General features: G+C 36.3%; 1 protein-coding gene across 1 annotated transcript in view; it reads left to right on the top strand.

Annotated features, from left to right (window-relative positions):
* The window catches only part of LOC145991789 (dynein axonemal heavy chain 7-like), a 208,974-nt gene that overhangs the window by 132,575 nt on the left and 56,799 nt on the right, over nucleotides 1-19,600 (top strand). The window contains exons 45-47 of the mRNA XM_083127839.1: nucleotides 774-1,002; nucleotides 4,999-5,156; nucleotides 7,914-8,144. Coding sequence (XP_082983965.1) covers nucleotides 774-1,002; nucleotides 4,999-5,156; nucleotides 7,914-8,144 — 618 coding nt within the window. The remainder of the gene's footprint in view (nucleotides 1-773; nucleotides 1,003-4,998; nucleotides 5,157-7,913; nucleotides 8,145-19,600) is intronic.

Raw genomic sequence — 19,600 nt, 5'->3', positions numbered from 1 at the left:
CATTTCTTGTAAACATATTTTCAACTCTATGGCTGGTGTTAACTTACAGCATTTTAAAATAAATCCTGAATAACAATATACAAAATTGTTTTGAGGGGTTTGAAAAGTTTTCATGAAAGGAACTGTTTCAACTGTTTACAAAGGACAAAATCTACTGTTATCTACTGTGTTCTTGGAAGTCTAATGAAATCCAATGGTTTTCTACTGAGTATCTTTAGAAGAATAAAGTATAGCTACAGTATATGTACAGTAGTAAAACAAGTGAAAATATCTCTTCAGTATTATATTTAATATGGTATGGAGTATGTTTATCTTAGCATGGTGGCTGTAAATATAACTTTTCATTCCTCCTGATTAACATTTTTATAACTATTTGTTTCAAAACACATATGGATCTACTGAATACAGTAGACTGAATTTTCAGCAAGGAGAAATTTATTTATGAAGATGCCAATTTGTTAAAGTTATTTAAAAAAACAGGGTACTGAAATGTCCCAAGTATCCATTTATGTATTTCAATTATTCTATTATTTCTATTATTTTTTACACAAGTAAATGTCTTAGGCTACATTTTATGAAGAAGAAAAATAAGAATGGCGTGTTGTTGTTCATTTTTAGTAGCTTCATTGGTTGAAATTAATCCTGTTTAATTGAAGTATGGCATACCGATATAAAGCTTTTAACCCCTTCCAAATATTCATATTTGAAAATGTATTTTGCTTCTGCATTGTGTATGGTAATGATTTTTTTGCTATGTAATATTTTGTTTTAAGATTGCAGAAATGCAGAAGGAATTGTCTGCTTTAAAACCTAGACTAATTGAAGCAGCAGCAATAACTGATCGTATGATCTTAACAATTGAAAAAGAAAAGAAAGAAGTTGAAACTATTTCTGCTATTGTAAAAAAAGATAAAGTAGTGGCAGATGAACAAGCAGCAATAACACAAGCATTGAAAACTGAGTGTGAAATAGATTTAGCTGAAGCACTTCCTTACCTAGAAGGTAAGTGTTCTTTGCCATTTTTACTCTTTTTTTTTTTGGTCAAGATGTTGGCAATTGGTAAATTATTTTAAATTTATTTAAAATTATTTTAGTTTTTCTATTTAAAAGTTTATTAGGCGATAACAATATATTCAGCTGGATCAAAGTTACCAAAGGCAACTGTATTAGTAACAACCAGTTGTGCAAGTAAGACAATTCCCAATTTCTTTAAAAAGAGAAGGTAGTAATGTAAAATTAGTCAACGAATATTTATGTTGCGGAAAGTTTTTTTTTTTCATCATGTTTATTTGGCAGCTAACTTTAAACAAATCAATGAAATTATACGTTATTCTTTTTCAACTCATTTCTGATATATTGATATATGTATGTACTTACTGTGCGCAAAGAATTTTTCTTTGTGGTTTTGAAGTTGCATGCATAGTCATAAGGTATTGACAATGTTGCAAGAACAATATAGGTATGGTTGAAAAAATATCTGGCAACTGCATATGTCCTGAAACAATTTTGATTCAGGTATAAGTGTTTCAGGCAGGCAAATCTATTTGCCAAGTATCAATGAATGTACTATCCTCCTCCCTCCCTGCCCCAAAGGAAGAAAAAGTGCACCTAGTGCTACAAGCAACTGAACATATTTACCTCTGAAGAAGTAAAAAAAAAATGAAAAGCACTCCACTTGTATTTATATCAGTGGCATGGCAGCTATTCCGTACACTCAATGGTAATTTCCATGCTGAAAACATTGTTTTTGTTTGGAGTCGCACCATGATCACCTGTGCTTCCTGTTGCAGAGGTATAATTTTGCTTCATGTGATCTTGATGCTATACAGTGAGTGGGAGTCGAACTTTAAAGCCATGAGCTAAAATTCCTTGAGCCCTTTTTCTTCTGCCGACCTCCATGGTGGAGTAGTTAGCACAGTGTGCTACGATGCCAAGGGTCCTGAGTTTTACAATGGGGTCGGGAGCTATACTTCTAGGTTTTGAAGTTGGTTTGGTTATCTACTTATCTTCAATAGCTAGAAGGGTACAAGTGAACCTAGAAATATATCTCCCTAAGCTACTCTATGCAGCCACACATCTCCCATGTGCGATGTGTGGTGTTCCCAGTAACAGCGAGTGTTAGGAAGAAGACTTGTTGGTATCTATAGGAACTTTGAGCCTAAAATTTAAATGGTTACTAGTGGAGCACTCGCAGTATTTCACATTCAGGGATGAAATTAGATACAACTCGTTGGAATGACAAATTTATTGGTCATTTGGCCTTAGGACAAGCATCTTGAATTATCACAGGCAAAAACAAACATTTATGTACATGTTTACACTCACAGCACTTAGCTAAGATAACATTCTACTTACAATATCTGGAACTCATCTTTGGTATGGACACAAGCACGTTTTAGTAGACTTGGAGCCCTTTGTTACACACACACTTTTGAACTATAATAGCTCTATTTCTTGGGGGGGAAACCTAATTTGTTGGCATAAAAACACACAATCCCATGCTTCCTGTAGCCTCTCCAAGCTATTGAGGGTACTGGTGATGATGGATGGGTATCCCACTCTTCGATTGAGATGAATTCCTGTCTCTATGTATCTGATTGTTCATTTTATGCAGCCACGTGACCACGTGCAAAATGTTCGTGGCAGGGAGAATCAGCATTTTCCGTTTATACCACTTTTTAGCATGCCCGAATCCTGACTATTGGCATGGATAACTTTTCTGCCTGTTATCTGTCATTTGAGCCCATACTAGGCTTTTGAGGGACTCTGAATCACTATATCGGTAGTTCCCAATGATTTCAGGGCCATTGTGCTCACTCACTATGCTTCTACATAACACGCTACTTGAACACGATCTTTACTCCATGAAAAACTGGTACAGAATAGAATCTAAGATGGCTTCCTACACTCATAATAAAGGAAGTTTTCCATCCAGGCCATGGCGTCATGGCTGGGAAGGCTCCCATTGGCTAACATAAGTCATGGGTAGCTTCATTCAAGCAGTTCCAAGTCTGGCCACAAGGTGTCAGACTAGGATGGAGTTTTTCAACTGTTTGATTGTCTTACTCCAAAAAACATCAATGTTTGGGGTTTCTTAAGCACAGTTATTATAACTGGGGTAAAAGAATGGTATTTTCAAGGAAATGGGGTTATTCTGAACCTACACAAATGTTTGCTTGAAAATACATGAGTATATAAAAATTTTGTATGATAAACAAGTTATAGCACATGGTGCTTTGTATGCAAAATGGCTTGGGCATGTTGGTAACAACTTATTTTGTTCTGGATTGTGGCTTTAACATGATTTTAAGCTGTTGATTAGGGTTTTTAGGCATTACTCTTAATTTCCGCTAATATTGATACTACACAAAATGGCTTCCCATCTCATTTTGGCGCCTTGCACTTGAATGGAATAGTATGGTGCTTTGTTTGTATTTGGGAAAGTATGTCCAATCCTTGATTGGTCATACATAGAATCCCACCCTGGACATGGTTGTTCTTTGTGAGTGTCCCTTCATCAATTTCATCATACCATCACACATCCTTGTCTTCTCAATTAGTCAAAAGTGGCAGAAGAGTGAAGTAAAATGAACCAAATTAAATCAAACCTTTTTCTTCTGTTGTGGAGTTTCAGTTGTTTCTAGTAACCAATGAACAACTTCTAATTATTTATAGAAAACTTTGTGAAAATATATTTGGAACCAAAACATTTCAATGGAAGGACATATGTATGTGGGAAACAAGTAGCGAACTCGATACATTGATAAAATAAAATAAAATCCCAACAGATGGCCTGGATTGGCCACATTGAGAGATGGAAGAAGTAAAAATTGAAACTATTTTCATCCAAACTAAGAAAGAAAAAACATGTGAAGCTGACATGGAAGAAAATCTATGGAAAACTATAGGAAATGAAATTGGAGAAAGCAAGCAGGGAGAATGAAAGTAAAAATAAAACTGTCCAAGACTCACCAAAATTTGTAGATCCATATGAAGAAGAAAGAGAATTGATTAGAATGGAGGTTGTAATGGAACACTTTGTATTTACTCTTTGGTTATACTAAGAATATTATACAGGGTGCCGCAAAACTCTTTCAACAACACTTTGGTGCTGGTAGATATCACAAAAACCAGTAAGTTTTCCCTATAAAGTGTACCTCGAAAGTGCTTAGTTTCTGCGCTATAAGCGATTAAAATCTATCCTGTACATATGCATCCCAACACAGCAAATGCTTGCAATGACATAACTACCAGGGGCGCGTGTTCCTTGCAATTGTTGATATTGCATGATACACGAAACACTCCGTGGCAATGTTGTTAGCACAGCTCGCTACGGCGCCAGGTGTCTCGGGTTTAAATCCTGGCCTAGACATTGGTGTCATTTGTTATTTCATCATATCATCCTCATCTTCGCGATTAACCAAAGGTGGCAGAAAAGTGAATTAAAATAACCAAATAAATCAATCAATTATGGAGATATTTTAGAATAAGTAATCTTGAATTTCAGTCTGCCCATTATTTGTCTTGGTCAGTTTATAAATACTGTCAATGCTTCTTACAACATCGCAAGTACCATTAATGTTTTGGTTTTTGCTCAGGCAAGATTCCCAAGTTCTTTTCAAGTTGTCTCTCTGAACGAGGAACGCTAGTGGCAACCCTGCCACGTGCCCCTGCTAGTTATGTCACAGCAAGTGTTTGCTGTGTTGGGTTGCATATGTACAGGATAGATTTTAAGCGCTTATAGTGCAGAAACTAAGCATTTTCGAGGTAAATGTTATAGGAAAAAGTTACTTGTTTTTATGATATCTACCAGCACCCAAGCGTTGTTGAAAGAGTTTTGCGACACCCTGTATATATATCATTTCATAACTATAGTCTAGTTTAATAGAGATGTATAAATCTTAAAAAAAAATATTAAAATTAAGAGAATTTGTAATATTAATTTAAAAAGTAACATGTAACTTCAGTAACCTTTAATTTGTGTTTCTATTGTTGCAGATGCCTTAAGAGCTTTGAACACTTTGAAACCACAAGATATTACATTTGTTAAATCTATGAAGAACCCTCCTGCTGTAGTGAAGTTGGTATTGGCAGCTGTTTGTGTGATCAGAGGAATAAAAGCAACTAGGGTTTTAGATACAGCAACAGGAAGAATGGTAGGCATCATGTTTATGTTTATTTACTTTCAAGAAATAAAACAAATACTGCCCAAGGAAGCTGATACATTGAATGGGTTGACTCATCATAAAATATTACAGGTTGGGCTCCCAGACTGAACATTGCTGGTTGTGAATTTCCCTTCATCAATTTCATCCCATCATTATTCATGTTTATCACTGAAAGTAGTGAAAAGCGGCAAGAAAGTTAATGAAATAAGAAAAATACAAATCGTTACATAAGATCTTCAAAGAAGGAAATATTTTTAAAAGTTGAAAATTATGACTATCAGGTATTGATCCTAAATTCTTGACAGTACATGCAGATTCTTTTCCCTCTGAACAATGTTGGTTTCAGCACAACTTCATAGTCAATTCTGTTTCTGTAAAAGACAAATAAGATTTTTCATCTTTTACAACTGGCATTTCTTGGTAAATTTGATTAATTTCTCAATGTTAATTATAAACTATATATAAACAGATATGAATTTTTGCCTGATACCAATAAATTACCAATATAAAATGCAATGATACCGATAACTAAAATTCTACTAATTCTACTATTGAAGAGTATGAATAGTTTCTGAATCTCTTTATTTAATGTTTACAACTAGGTGATTGCAGTGGGTTTTGCTTTTGAAAAGAACTGTGTATGTAGATTTTACAAAAATCATGACTGGTTATTTGTTTATACGAGGACTGCTGGAAAAGTTTCTGCAAACTACCACCAACAGTGGCGCTAGTGTTCCGCTATTATAAAAATTGGAAGAATAGACCTTTTATGTTTAAATTATCTTTGATTGTTTGTTTAAGCAAATTCATTTATTTTTCATAGCAGTTTGAAGAAGTAGTTTCGCGTGAGAAATGGGATGAAGCACCATCCAATAGGACTGTGTACAATTGGTTTTCCGAATTCCAGTGTGGTCGCACATTTCTCAGTGATGAATTTCGTGAAGTTCGTCCATCCACGTCTGTTGTTGCCAGTAATGTTGATGCTGTGCATGAAATGATTGAGAGAGATCAGCATGTGACATACAGTAAGGTTCAGGCATCCTTGAACATTGACATGAAAGCAATACATACAATTTTGCATGGTCATCTGAACGTACGGAAACTTTCAAGCTGTTGGATCCCACACAACTTGACTGAAGCTCAAAAACAGGCTCGTGTAAATTGGTGTAAAGAAACAATCAAAAAATCCAACCGATGCAAGTCAAATTTGGTGTACTACATCGTTACAGGGGACGAAACTTGGATTTATTCATACGAACCCAAAACTAAACAGTAATCCACTGTTTGGGTGTTTCAAAGTGAGCCGAAACCATCAAAAGTTGTTCATTCGAGGAGTGCTGCCAAGCAAATGATTGCTTGTTTCTTCGGTTATACCAGACATGTGGCAACAATAGCTTTAGAAGATCGAAGGACTGTAAATGCTGAGTGGTATACAACAATTTGTTTGCCAGAGGTCATCAATGAATTGCGTAAAACAAACCCAAATCGTCGCATTATTCTTCTCCACGACAATGCCAGTTCCCACTCAGCACACCAAAGTGTTGATTTTTGTCCAGTAAAAATGTCGAATTAATGACTCATTGTCCATACTCACCCGATTTATCACCTAATGACTCTTTTTGTTCCCACACATGAAAAGTAAGATGTGTGGTGAGTGATTTGTGTCACCTGAAGCAGCTGTTGATGCATTCCAAACAGCGGTTTCTGAGGTATCAACATTTCAGTGGAAAAATGCTTTCAAAATTGGTTTGAGCATATGCAAAAGTGTATCGATCTTAAGGGTGAATACTTTGAAAAACAATAAAGCCATTCCCAGAATTTCACATGTCTTTTTTCATATTGATTGCAGAAACTTTTCCAGCAGCCCTCGTATTCATAAAAACAAAAATTTGGTGGAGATTTACACTAAATTATACTCTTCATGAATTAATTAGATTTGTAAAATTATGAATAATTTTATCAATTACCTGATACATCAATATGCCTGCATTGATAGAGTGTCAATTGATCTGTTTCATTCCTATTATAAACTATATGAAAAGAATTGCTTGAATGTGAAGAAAATTTGCTTTAAGATAAGCCATGTCAAAATGTAATTCTCAAAAACTAATCTGAGGGAGCATTTTTTAAAAATTGCTTTATTTATTTAATAATTGTGTGTATGTTTCAGTTTGTTTGTTTTTTGCATTATTTTTCGCAGGAAGAAAGACAATTAAGAATAATTATTGTGTAGACAGTTTTAGCTGATGTACTAACTACATTTAGCTAATGCACATTTCACTAAGTACCTGAAATCCAGTTTTGGCGTGTACTTACTGTCATATTTCACCACATCATGTGGTTTCCTCAGGAGATAAGAATAGTTAAAGTTTAAAACATGGGAAGAAGGTAAATTGGGTTAAAAGGGTTAAAATTCAACATAAAAACAATGTAGAGTGTGCCCTGTCACTCCTTCCTACTCAGTCTACTCACAATTCTTACAGCTGTTTTTTTTTTACTTATGTACAATTTCTTTAATATACACAGTGCTCTAAGTAAAAGGGAGGAGGCTGCAGGGGGATATTGTCATCCAAGATAGCAACATTTTTGCAAAGCATCCCCCACCCATCTTATTGTGTCATTAAAGCATAAGAGCATCCCCAAACCTCCCCCAGTTAACCCCAAGGCTTATCTAAACATCCCTCCAGATAACATTTTCTTCTTCAAGTGCTGAATGTACTCACACATTTTTTTGTCAATTTGCAGGTAGATGATTACTGGGCTCCAAGCTTGAAAATGTTGGGAAACATGAATTTCCTGCAGGAGTTGAGGGATTTTGAAAAAGACAATATACCAGCAGCTAACATAGATAAAATTAGAAAGGAATATATTACAAACAAGGACTTCGATCCTAAGATTGTAGCTAAAGCTTCAAGTGCTGCTGAGGGTCTGTGTCAGTGGGTCCGAGCAATGGATGTGTATGATAAAGTGATAAAGGTAAGTTGTTGGTCTCACACAGATGAGAAATTTAAACACTGTCACAGTTTTCTAAAAGTTAAAAATTTATTTCTCTAAATATACAAAATATTCAGTTTATTAGGGTTTGAATTGAATTGAATTGTTGTTTTAAGTCCACTTTGTGCACAGAACGGCTAATCAGGACTGGGCATACAGAATAGACAGATTTAAAGTTACAGGCAAAGTTATCGAGTATACTTTGGTTTGAATAAGTATTTCTACCTTTTCTGGTTTTTACATAATTCCAAAATAATTTTCTTTTAGGTACATATTATATGCCTTTATTATGAGTGTTTTAACTTGTTTTACGAGTATCCTTATATTTAATTGTACTGTTGTTATTGTATCTCATTCTGTTCTTATCCCATGTCGTTCTTTAAGTTCGTCTATCAATAACTTCTCTGGTAAACCAACAAGGCTATTTGTTATTTGCATAGATTTTCTTCATTGATACTGTAAGATTAAATATCAAATTAATATTGTCATTAAAGTACCTTACAGCATCATCCACATTATCCATACTACTAATAGGTGCCCAGTTTACATCACGTAACATTTCGTAGATTCCAAGAAAGTTTGCCTTTCTAAAATTCAGTGATCTGACTGGGTTACTTTCTCTAATATTTGTTGATTGTGCAAAATGTAGAATCATTACTAATGCTGGGTGGTGTGCATCCTCCTTAACAAAAGGGAGTTTTTCTCTGTTAATAGTAGCATTATCATACACGTTAACTAAGATTAAATCCAGTGTTCTATTATTATGATTTTATATGTTGTTTAATGAGCGTAAGCCATGTAGACTCAAAAAGTTATCAAGGGCCCTCTAGCACGGTCCACCTACTTGCAGATTGTAACTTGATGGATTGATTGATTTAGTTTATGTTACTTCACGTTTTGTGCCTCTTGGCTAATTTGCGAAGATGGGGATGAATGATGAAATGATGAAAAATTGATGAATGGACATTCACAAACAACTATGCCAGATCAGGATTTGAACCTGGGATCCTTGGCATCGCAGCATGATGTGCTAACCACTCCGCCACAGGGTCCGGCAGATTGTAACTCGAATCCGAGATTTGTGGCAGATTAAAATCACCAATAGTAGTATTGTTGGCATTATGGAATTCTTTATAATTTTCAAACACATTATAAAAATGCATATAACTATCAATTGTTGAGGAAGAGGTAAAGTACACAGCCTCTATATAGTATACCTTATTTTGCAAATTCATTCTTACACCCAAGACATCGAAATTATCATCTAAAATAACATTCCTGAATGTAATGCTTTGCCTCACTGCTATTATTACTCCAACTCCTCTATTTCAGTCTTTCTTATCGTGACGATTTATTTTGTAATTATCACTAAACAACTCATTACTAAAAACACTCTCATGTAACCAGGTTTCTTTAATAATAAAAAAAGGTAAAGTGCTCCCCTGTGCTTAGCACCATGCCATGAAGACGTATAGGGGGTGTGGGGGTAACGCCCCACACTGTCTTGATCCGGTCATGAGTGGGGGTGATGTGATCAGCACCATGCCCCTGACTGCCTTTACCCCCCAGGGTTTCCCCCAGGTACCCATGTCATTCGATGCTGGGTGGGTGCCAGGGCCGCTTCCAATGTTAGAAAAGCTCCCGGATTTGAACCAGCCGGGGGTCAAACCCGGGACCTTGAGCATGGTAGTCAGACACGTTACCGACTGAGCCACAGCGGCCACTTTCTTTAATAATAACTATGTCATAGCCATTTGTAACATTGTATACATAGGATTCTCAAGTCTTCGTGTTAAGCCCCCTTACATTTTAATAATAAACTGTTATGTTACCAGTAGTTATCATTTGGAAATAATTAGAAGTAGTGACATCAATTTAAGTTAGATATGTCTTCAAGCGTTCTTAAAATATACACATTTCTCTCTCCCTCATGTGGGAACCTTGCAGAAAGAGACTACAATCGGCTCTCATTTCTACGACCCCAGATAAAACTACCCTCTCGAAGTAATGACCCTTTTCCCAGGAACCATGAAAAATTAAAGGAAATCGGCCAAAAAATGCATTTTTTTGCACTCATTTTAATCACACTCATTCCCTTCACAAGCACTCTACAGCTCGCAAGTGTGTCTGATCTAAAAATAGACACCACCACACCACGCTTGAGTGATATCCAATAGCACTTGACCTCTTCCCTCCCCTCCCCCAAGCATGTCAATGTTACCCTGCACCCCGTGACCACTACCCAAGGTGCCAGGCTTGTTTTCCTATTGTGATATCGCTTGCTATTGGATACGCGAGAAGAGGAGATCGAATGTGCTTGGATGTTATTTTAAATCGAACTTGACTTGATTCCTTGTCCTAAGAGCTGCTGACAACTTGGGGAACTGGGTGGGGGTGGGGGGGGGGGACCGGCTGAAATGACTGCTGGACTTGTAGTAGCCAACAACTTCTGGTAACCACTTTCATTCAAAACGTGTTCTTTGTTCCCTGTAACACTTCATAAAAAAGCGAAACTGTTACATATAATGAAAGCCACATACGCCAACTAAAGATCATCAACCTGCTTAATGCTTTGTCATCCAGGTTTCCGCAAAAGTTTACTTCAATCTTACGTGCATCATAACTCCCGTTTCCCACTTCATACGTTTTCCTAAGTGTACTGATGTCATATAATATTTGCTAAAAAAGTGTTCCGTTGGCAGAGTGACTTCTCCCTCTTTTTATGTCAGCAATGTGTGGGATTAGGAGGGGGGGGGGATGAGCCTTGCCGATTGTTTCAGCCACAATTTTCTTGCTCGTGTTTGCACATGGGGTGATTACAGGCGAGGGTGGAAGTGGACCCCTCTTCCTTTCCTTTGACATCTAAAATGTAGCAACTAGTTCTGGATAGATTCTTGAAAACAAACAAAAAACATAGGACATGTAAAAAAAGTGACCCCTCCCCTTCCCAGCTCATTCTCCGCCACTGGTGTGCACGGCAATGTGATAATTGCAGAATTCAGGTCCTTTTTTTTTTATTATTATTCCGTTGTCTGTTGCATGGTAAAACGTAAAACAAGGGTCATATTTTTCTTCTTCGCCCTGCTGATAAAAGTTCAGTCTTCGAGAGTTGTGTTATATTTAAAATGCCGAGGATTATCTCTTCCGCCACCTGTTCTTCGAACTTCCTTTTTCAGGCTGGATTACAATCAGTGTGGTATTTAAGAAATTTCCAGTGGGGGAAATTCTACTGACTGTCTAGGGACAGCATGAGATAATGACTTTATGCCATATAACATTTCCCCCCCCCACAGATAAAATTTATCAAGCAGAGGGGGGACACAAGTACCCAGAGGTGGGGAAATACCCCATCCCCCCTACAAATACCACCCTGATTACAATTCATGTTGAGGAAGAGTTTGGACTGCTCCCTAAAATGGGGGAGGGGATGAATATGAAGTTGGTTAAAGCAAAGAAAACGTGACTTTTTTTACGATGTATTTTACAAAGCTGAACCAGAACGAAATTTACAGTCCAGTTTTATTTTTTTTTTATTTTGTGTGTCTCCTGAGAGATCTTATCTTACCAGTTAATCTTGTAACAGACAATGCTGTAGTAGACCCAAAAAACAATGTCCATTGTGCCAAATATCTCCCGACTTTTGCTGGAGCCAGTGTGACTGGTGTCAAGATTCTTCGAGTTTCGCTTGCAATAAACAAGAGATTGTTTTCCTTTCCATAGGTCTCAGTGCAAACGGGTTTCTCATGAACTAGAATTGTAAGAATTTCGTGGAACAGCAACGACTGTGCACAATTAAAAGAAAATAACATTATTTTAATTTTTTTGTGTGAAAACGTTTTCATGTTCTATTTTCCTTCTCACAACATGCATCCTGTGCATAACAGGTTGTATAACTACCAGGATAAATTGTATTACCGTCTCTAAGGAATCTTTGTGTCCATTTGAGCTCCGTTTAAGCTGATAATTAGTGCAAATTCCAATAACGACCCTTTTCCCAGGAACTGTGAAAGGTCATTGTATCGAGAGTTGACTGTATGTTTTTTGTCCTCTTTCATTTTTACTATGTCTAATGTAATGAATTCAGAGAAAATGGGGTGAGTTTTCTCCATTTCCAAGAAGTTATTTTTGTATTTCATGTAGTACAACTGAAAGTGTTAAGTGTCACATTAAGACCAAACTGCAGATTGATGGTGCTTGTGTGGTTTGGTGTTCTTAGTATTTAAACATTTCAAATAGTACAAATGAAGAAGGTTTGATTGCCTTCACCTGCAGGCACAGATCATGTTTAACATACAGAAGAATATTAACTGCTGTAACAAGCATTTTGGAAGCAAATATCTTCAAAATTATTCATTTATACAACTTACAAACTCATGAATTATGTACCATGCTTCTAAGAAAATTATTAAATTAATTAAATTTTAGTGTTATTCATTCCTTTCTTTGTCAAACCTGGATTTCACCAAGTTTCGTCAGACCGTAGGTGCACTTAAGGTGGGGGTCAGAACTCTCCTTTGAACATAATTTTCCGTGAATATTATTATTATGCTCAATTTTCCTACCCACAATGCATGCAAAATGCATTTCGAGCAGCTAAACCTCCATCTTAAAATTCCCATCTATAACATAATATTTTAATTAAAATAGAAAAAAATATTAGAAAAATATAAAGTGCTAATCTGCTACCTCAAACAGAGAGTTGACATTGTTTGTTGGAGCTATACATCATAATACCAGATATACACTACTATAGCAAGTGTTTAATTCAAATAAACTGTTAGTTTAAACATTCTTAATTAATAAGAACACTGACTTGCATGTAAACTACCAGACATGCAAGTTATTTGCCTGTTTTATTAAAGGATAGAGCTAGAAAGTTGTCTAAAATGAATTATGAGTTGTCTGCTTATAAGATGGAATTGTTAGATATTACAGGATCAATTTAATAATGGTGGATTGTACTGTACTTACTGGAATACTTTTCTTCGTGTATCTCTCTGAAGCCATTTGCATTGACTTGCAAGACAGAAGAGACTTGTAATAAAGAGAATAAACTTAAAGATGGCAATATATATCATGCCATTAAAATACTCACCAAAATTTCTGCCAGAACTCGATGATAGGTAGAAATTAACCTGAAAGAAAGAGAACAAGCTTTAATGAAGAGAATAAACTTAAAGATGGCAACGTGTCTGTCTGAAAAGAAGACAATGCAACACTGCCAACCACTAGATGACTCATTCAAGTGTTCATCTAGAGGTCGGCTACTTTCCCCTTCCCACCAACCCTTATAGTAGAACCCACTCTCAAGGTAAGCACTGGAAGCATCCAGACGTTAACGGGTCACCTGTCTTCTTGTGGACAACCGGAAATAAGAATATCAAAATATTAAAAATACTCACCAAAATTCCACCCAGAACTCAAAGATGGACACTGTGTTAGAAATTAACCTGAAAAAGAGAGAAAATACTTTAATAAACAGAATAAACTTAAAGGTGACAACATGTCTGTGTGAAAAGAAGACATTGCAACACTGCCAACCCCTACATAAACAATTCCAGTGTTCATCTAGAGATCGGCTACTTTTCCCCCTTCCCACCAATCCTTATAGTAGACCCCAGTCTCAAGGTGAGCGCTGGAAGCATCCAGACGTTAACAGGTCACCTGTCTTCTTGTTCGGACACACACCCTGAAATAAGAATATCAAAATTATGACGGTATGGGTCATAACGATACTCCTTAAAGAAATTAATTTTTGTTTGGTATTCAGTGACAAAATTACTTGCATGTTATTCATGGAATGTACACTTAATTAGAAGAGTACACGAGAGGTGTCACTAGCTTGCAGGTATAACCGATGTAATTCCGAATTTTCTCACGACATGTCATTCTATTGCTCCAGTAAAAGAAAGACTTTGCATTTATCACACAAAACTATCTAAAAACTAAATTACCATTAAATAAATTATACTCTACAATCAAATACTTTAATGTATTATGTATCATGTTGTGTTGTTGGCACACCACTAATAATCATTAACTTTGTTAAAAAAATATTGTGTTTCTGCGACCGTACGAACTGCAGAAGTGAAGTGCGTAAGTGAAACGGAAACGGAAGTGCAATTAGAATGGAGGAACGAGGATAGCTGGTCGGAAGAAAAAGGATGCCTGGTGTCAGCACGTTTCGGCTTCACACAGTGGAGAAATGTATCTCCGAACGGATGTTTAAAGTAAAAAAAATGCATGTCTTTAGCATCAAAATATGCAGCAGCAGTCTGGAAAAGTCACACATGTTGTTTCTGGAGCAGAATTAGACCCTGAAGGTTGATAGGAGCGACTTTTCACAGTAGCTATCTACTTTATTGTGAGTCCCAGCAATGGCTACGTAAGTAGAAGTGATATTTTACCCAAGTGAATTTGGAAAAAATTCACGGTGGTGACGCTTGGTTTATTCTCTCGAGGAGCACGGTAGTAATACCACTACTTTAAGCATATTGAATATTGTTGCATGCAAGTGTGTGCTTCGTTTGTTTGAAGTGTGTTTGCATAAAGCTTCGCAAACCACGCCGTTGGTATGTGGCAGTGATGATGCCATTTGCATTGTAGGATGTGTTTGTATAAATAAAGGCCTGATTTGACACGTAACTATAGATAAAAGTTCTTCGGAGCTACTTCTCATATGAGATCATTCATTTACGTACGTGGGAAAACATTATAATGGTAAAAATCTGACCACGTCACGTGACATATAGTGAACAAAGATAAAAGAAAGGGAAATTATTAGTTGTTCATTCCTTTGGTGAACATTCAGGTGTGGTTTGTGATGAATCAATAAGGTTGTCAGCATCATGTTAATGGTCAGTACTCAGTTCGATTCTTATTTGTTTTACATTCTCTTTATTTTTTGTTCAGCATGCCCAGTTTGTATGAGAAATAATTGAGCAAGATTTTGCAATAGGTGTTGATACTAAATAGAAGTCAAATATTATGTATGAGGTGGCTGAATAATGCCATTAAATTGTGTTTGTGATTCAAACTAACAGGCGAAAGGTTGTAACGACTGGCAAGGTACACTTGAGTGAATAGGTATTGGTGGTGAAAATTGTAACCTGAGATTTTCTTTATGAATGCAGATATATGAAAGTATATTGCATTAGGATAATAATAATATATTAGGATTATAATAAATTTAGTTAGTTTACTACCCTATACATCTTGACCTTGGGAGTAATTCATAACAGTGTGTTTACATGTACTAATCTCTAATCTTTCTTTCAGTTGGGGGGAGTTCAGTGCTAGCAGTGGTCGCATGAAAGTTGATTGCACTGTGAAATGGTAGTAGAATAAAAGTGGCTTCACAATAAGGAAAGAAAGGGGAGGTAGCACTTGTACTTCTCTTATTCATATTCTAATGTTAGCTACGTGACCTTGCCATCTCATATTATGTGAAGTTTTGTCTCTAGTGAATCTTTTTTTTTATTTTGGGTGTTTCTACAATAATCAAAAAATAAGGGAATTCATTGTCCAAGAAGAGTCAGATGGTTTGGGGTGTGTAAGCTCACTTAAGGAAGGGTAACTAAGTGTATAATGTACTGGATGAAATTGAGGGTTGAGCGAAGAGTCGGCAACACACCATCAGTTACTAACAGACAACATTACCTTGCTTAAAATACAGGGTGCCCATAAGTCCTACCTTTTAAATTAGAAAATATTTTTTTCGTTGGTGAGATTTATAAAAGGCTTGTTCAAGGATAAAAATACTTGATCTCTAAGGGTGTGATACCAGTGGATTCTTAATTTGATTTTCGTTTACATTAATAGTGAGGGTTTCTTATTAATTCCTTTGCTGCTCAACTACAACTGGAGCTCCTAGTACCGCAGGCGAGACGTACGAAGGGCCTTTTCTTTGAAAATTTCAAAATTGTTATTTTAAGGGTGGAGTCTGGGATTAAGGTTTGGGGGTATTTTGTGGTGCCATTGTCAGAGTGTTGACCACAACATTAGCACACCGTCAAAATATTAAAAATACTCACCAAAATTCCACCCAGAACTCAAAGATGAACACTGTGTTAGAAATTAACCTGAAAAAGAGAGAAACTAGTTTAATAAACAGAATAAACTTAAAGGTGGCAACATGTCTGTCTGAAAAGAAGACATTGCAACACTGCCAACCCCTAGATAAACAATTCCAGTGTTCATCTAGAGATCGGCTACTTTCCCCTTCCCACCAATCCTTATAGTAGACCCCAGTCTCAAGGTGAGCGCTGGAAGCATCCAGACGTTAACAGGTCACCTGTCTTCTTGTTCGGACAGACACCCTGAAATAAGAATATCAAAATTATGACGGTATGGGTCATAACGATACTCCTTAAAGAAATTAATTTTTGTTTGATATTCAGTGACAAAATTACTTGCGTGTTATTCATGGAATGTACACTTAATTAGAAGAGTACACGAGAGGGGTCACTAGCTTGCAGGTATAACCGATGTAATTCCGAATTTTCTCACGACATGTCATTCTATTGCTCCAGTAAAAGAAAGACTTTGCATTTATCATACAAAACTATCTAAAAACTAAATTACCATTAAATAAATTATACTCTACAATCAAATACTTTAATGTATTATGTATCATGTTGTGTTGTTGTCACACCACTAATAATCATTAACTTTGTTAAAAAAAATATTGTGTTTCTGTGACCGTACGAACTGCAGAATTGAAGTGCGTAAGAGGAATGGAAACGGAAGTGCAATTAGAATGGAGGAACGGAAATGGAAACTGCAAAGTAGCAGGGATGGAGGAACGAGGATAGCTGGTCGGAAGAAAAAGGATGCCTGGTGTCAGCACGTTTCGGCTTCACACAGTGGAGAAATGTATCTCCGAACGGATGTTTAAAGTAAAAGAAATGCATGTCTTTAGCATCAAAATATGCAGCAGCAGTCTGGAAAAGTCACACATGTTGTTTCTGGAGCAGAATTAGACCCTGAAGGTTGATAGGAGCAACTTTTCACAGTAGCTATCTACTTTATTGTGAGTCCCAGCAATGGCTACGTAAGTAGAAGTGATATTTTACCCAAGTGAATTTGGAAAAAATTCACGGTGGTGACGCTTGGTTTATTCTCTCGAGGAGCACGGTAGTAATACCACTACTTTAAGCATATTGAATATTGTTGCATGCAAGTGTGTGCTTCGTTTGTTTGAAGTGTGTTTGCATAAAGCTTCGCAAACCACGCCGTTGGTATGTGGCAGTGATGATGCCATTTGCATTGTAGGATGTGTTTGTATAAATAAAGGCCTGATTTGACACGTAACTATAGATAAAAGTTCTTCGGAGCTACTTCTCATATGAGATCATTCATTTACGTACGTGGGAAAACATTATAATGGTAAAAATCTGACCACGTCACGTGACATATAGTGAACAAAGATAAAAGAAAGGGAAATTATTAGTTGTTCATTCCTTTGGTGAACATTCAGGTGTGGTTTGTGATGAATCAATAAGGTTGTCAGCATCATGTTAATGGTCAGTACTCAGTTCGATTCTTATTTGTTTTACATTCTCTTTATTTTTTGTTCAGCATGCCCAGTTTGTATGAGAAATAATTGAGCAAGATTTTGCAATAGGTGTTGATACTAAATAGAAGTCAAATATTATGTATGAGGTGGCTGAATAATGCCATTAAATTGTGTTTGTGATTCAAACTAACAGGCGAAAGGTTGTAACGACTGGCAAGGTACACTTGAGTGAATAGGTATTGGTGGTGAAAATTGTAACCTGAGATTTTCTTTATGAATGCAGATATATGAAAGTATATTGCATTAGGATAATAATAATATATTAGGATTATAATAAATTTAGTTAGTTTACTACCCTATACATCTTGACTTGGAGTAATTCATAACAGTGTGTTTACATGTACTAATCTCTAATCTTTCTTTCAGTTGGGGGGAGTTCAGTGCTAGCAGTGGTTGCATGAAAGTTGATTGCACTGTGAAATGGTAGTAGAATAAAAGTGGCTTCACAATAAGGAAAGAAAGGGGAGGTAGCACTTGTACTTCTCTTATTCATATTCTAATGTTAGCTACGTGACCTTGCCATCTCATATTATGTGAAGTTTTGTCTCTAGTGAATCTTTTTTTTTATTTTGGGTGTTTCTACAATAATCAAAAAATAAGGGAATTCATTGTCCAAGAAGAGTCAGATGGTTTGGGGTGTGTAAGCTCACTTAAGGAAGGGTAACTAAGTGTATAATGTACTGGATGAAATTGAGGGTTGAGCGAAGAGTCGGCAACACACCATCAGTTACTAACAGACAACATTACCTTGCTTAAAATACAGGGTGCCCATAAGTCCTACCTTTTAAATTAGAAAATATTTTTTTCGTTGGTGAGATTTATAAAAGGCTTGTTCAAGGATAAAAATACTTGATCTCTAAGGGTGTGATACCAGTGGATTCTTAATTTGATTTTCGTTTACATTAATAGTGAGGGTTTCTTATTAATTCCTTTCCGCCCAACTACAACTGGAGCTCCTAGTACCGCAGGCGAGACGTACGAAGGGCCTTTCTTTGAAGATTTCAAAATTGTTATTTTAAGGGTGGAGTCTGGGATTAAGGTTTGGGGTCTTTTGTGGTGCCATTGTCAGAGTGTTGACCACACCATTAGCACACTGTCAAAATATTAAAAATACTCACCAAAATTCCACCCAGAACTCAAAGATGGACACTGTGTTAGAAATTAACTTGAAAAAGAGAGAAACTAGTTTAATAAACAGAATAAACTTAAAGGTGGCAACATGTCTGTCTGAAAAGAAGACATTGCAACACTGCCAACCCCTAGATAAACAATTCCAGTGTTCATCTAGAGATCGGCTACTTTCCCCTTCCCACCAGCCCTTACAGTAGACCCCAGTCTCAAGGTGAGCGCTGGAAGCATCCAGATGTTAACAGGTCACCTGTCTTCTTGTCTGATAGGCACCCTGAAATAAGAATATCAAAATATTAAAAATACTCACTAAAATTCCAGCGAAAACTCGAAGATAATTGTGGTGGTAAAAATTAACTTGAAAAAGAGATCAAACTTGTATAGAATGAAATGAGAGATGGTAACAAGTCTACCTGAGATAAGAAACTGTGAATGATATCTCAACACTACAGAGATTTTGCCGCAAAGTGCCAAGCAGCATGCAACACTTGTCATGTCAGTGTGAAATCTCCTTTATGGTAAAATCTACTCCCAGGGTGCATCCATATATCAAGTGGCTCACAGGTCATAACACTGCCTCTCTTCCAAGTAGACAGAAATTAACATTTAAGGAAATTTTGACATACAAACATGAAAAGATGTGGTAACCAAAAGTCAACATAAAGCCCAGAATTCTTTCATAAGGGGAGTGGGGATATTTGTTTGATATAAAGAGCTTAAAAATTGAAATCGT

The sequence above is a fragment of the Lepisma saccharinum genome, chromosome 8, assembly GCF_977018435.1.
Source record: "Lepisma saccharinum chromosome 8, izLepSacc3.1, whole genome shotgun sequence".
Taxonomy (NCBI): Eukaryota; Metazoa; Arthropoda; class Insecta; order Zygentoma; family Lepismatidae; genus Lepisma; species Lepisma saccharinum.
The sequence above is the reverse complement of the archived record's forward strand: the minus strand, read 5'-3'. Positions and strand labels throughout refer to the sequence as shown.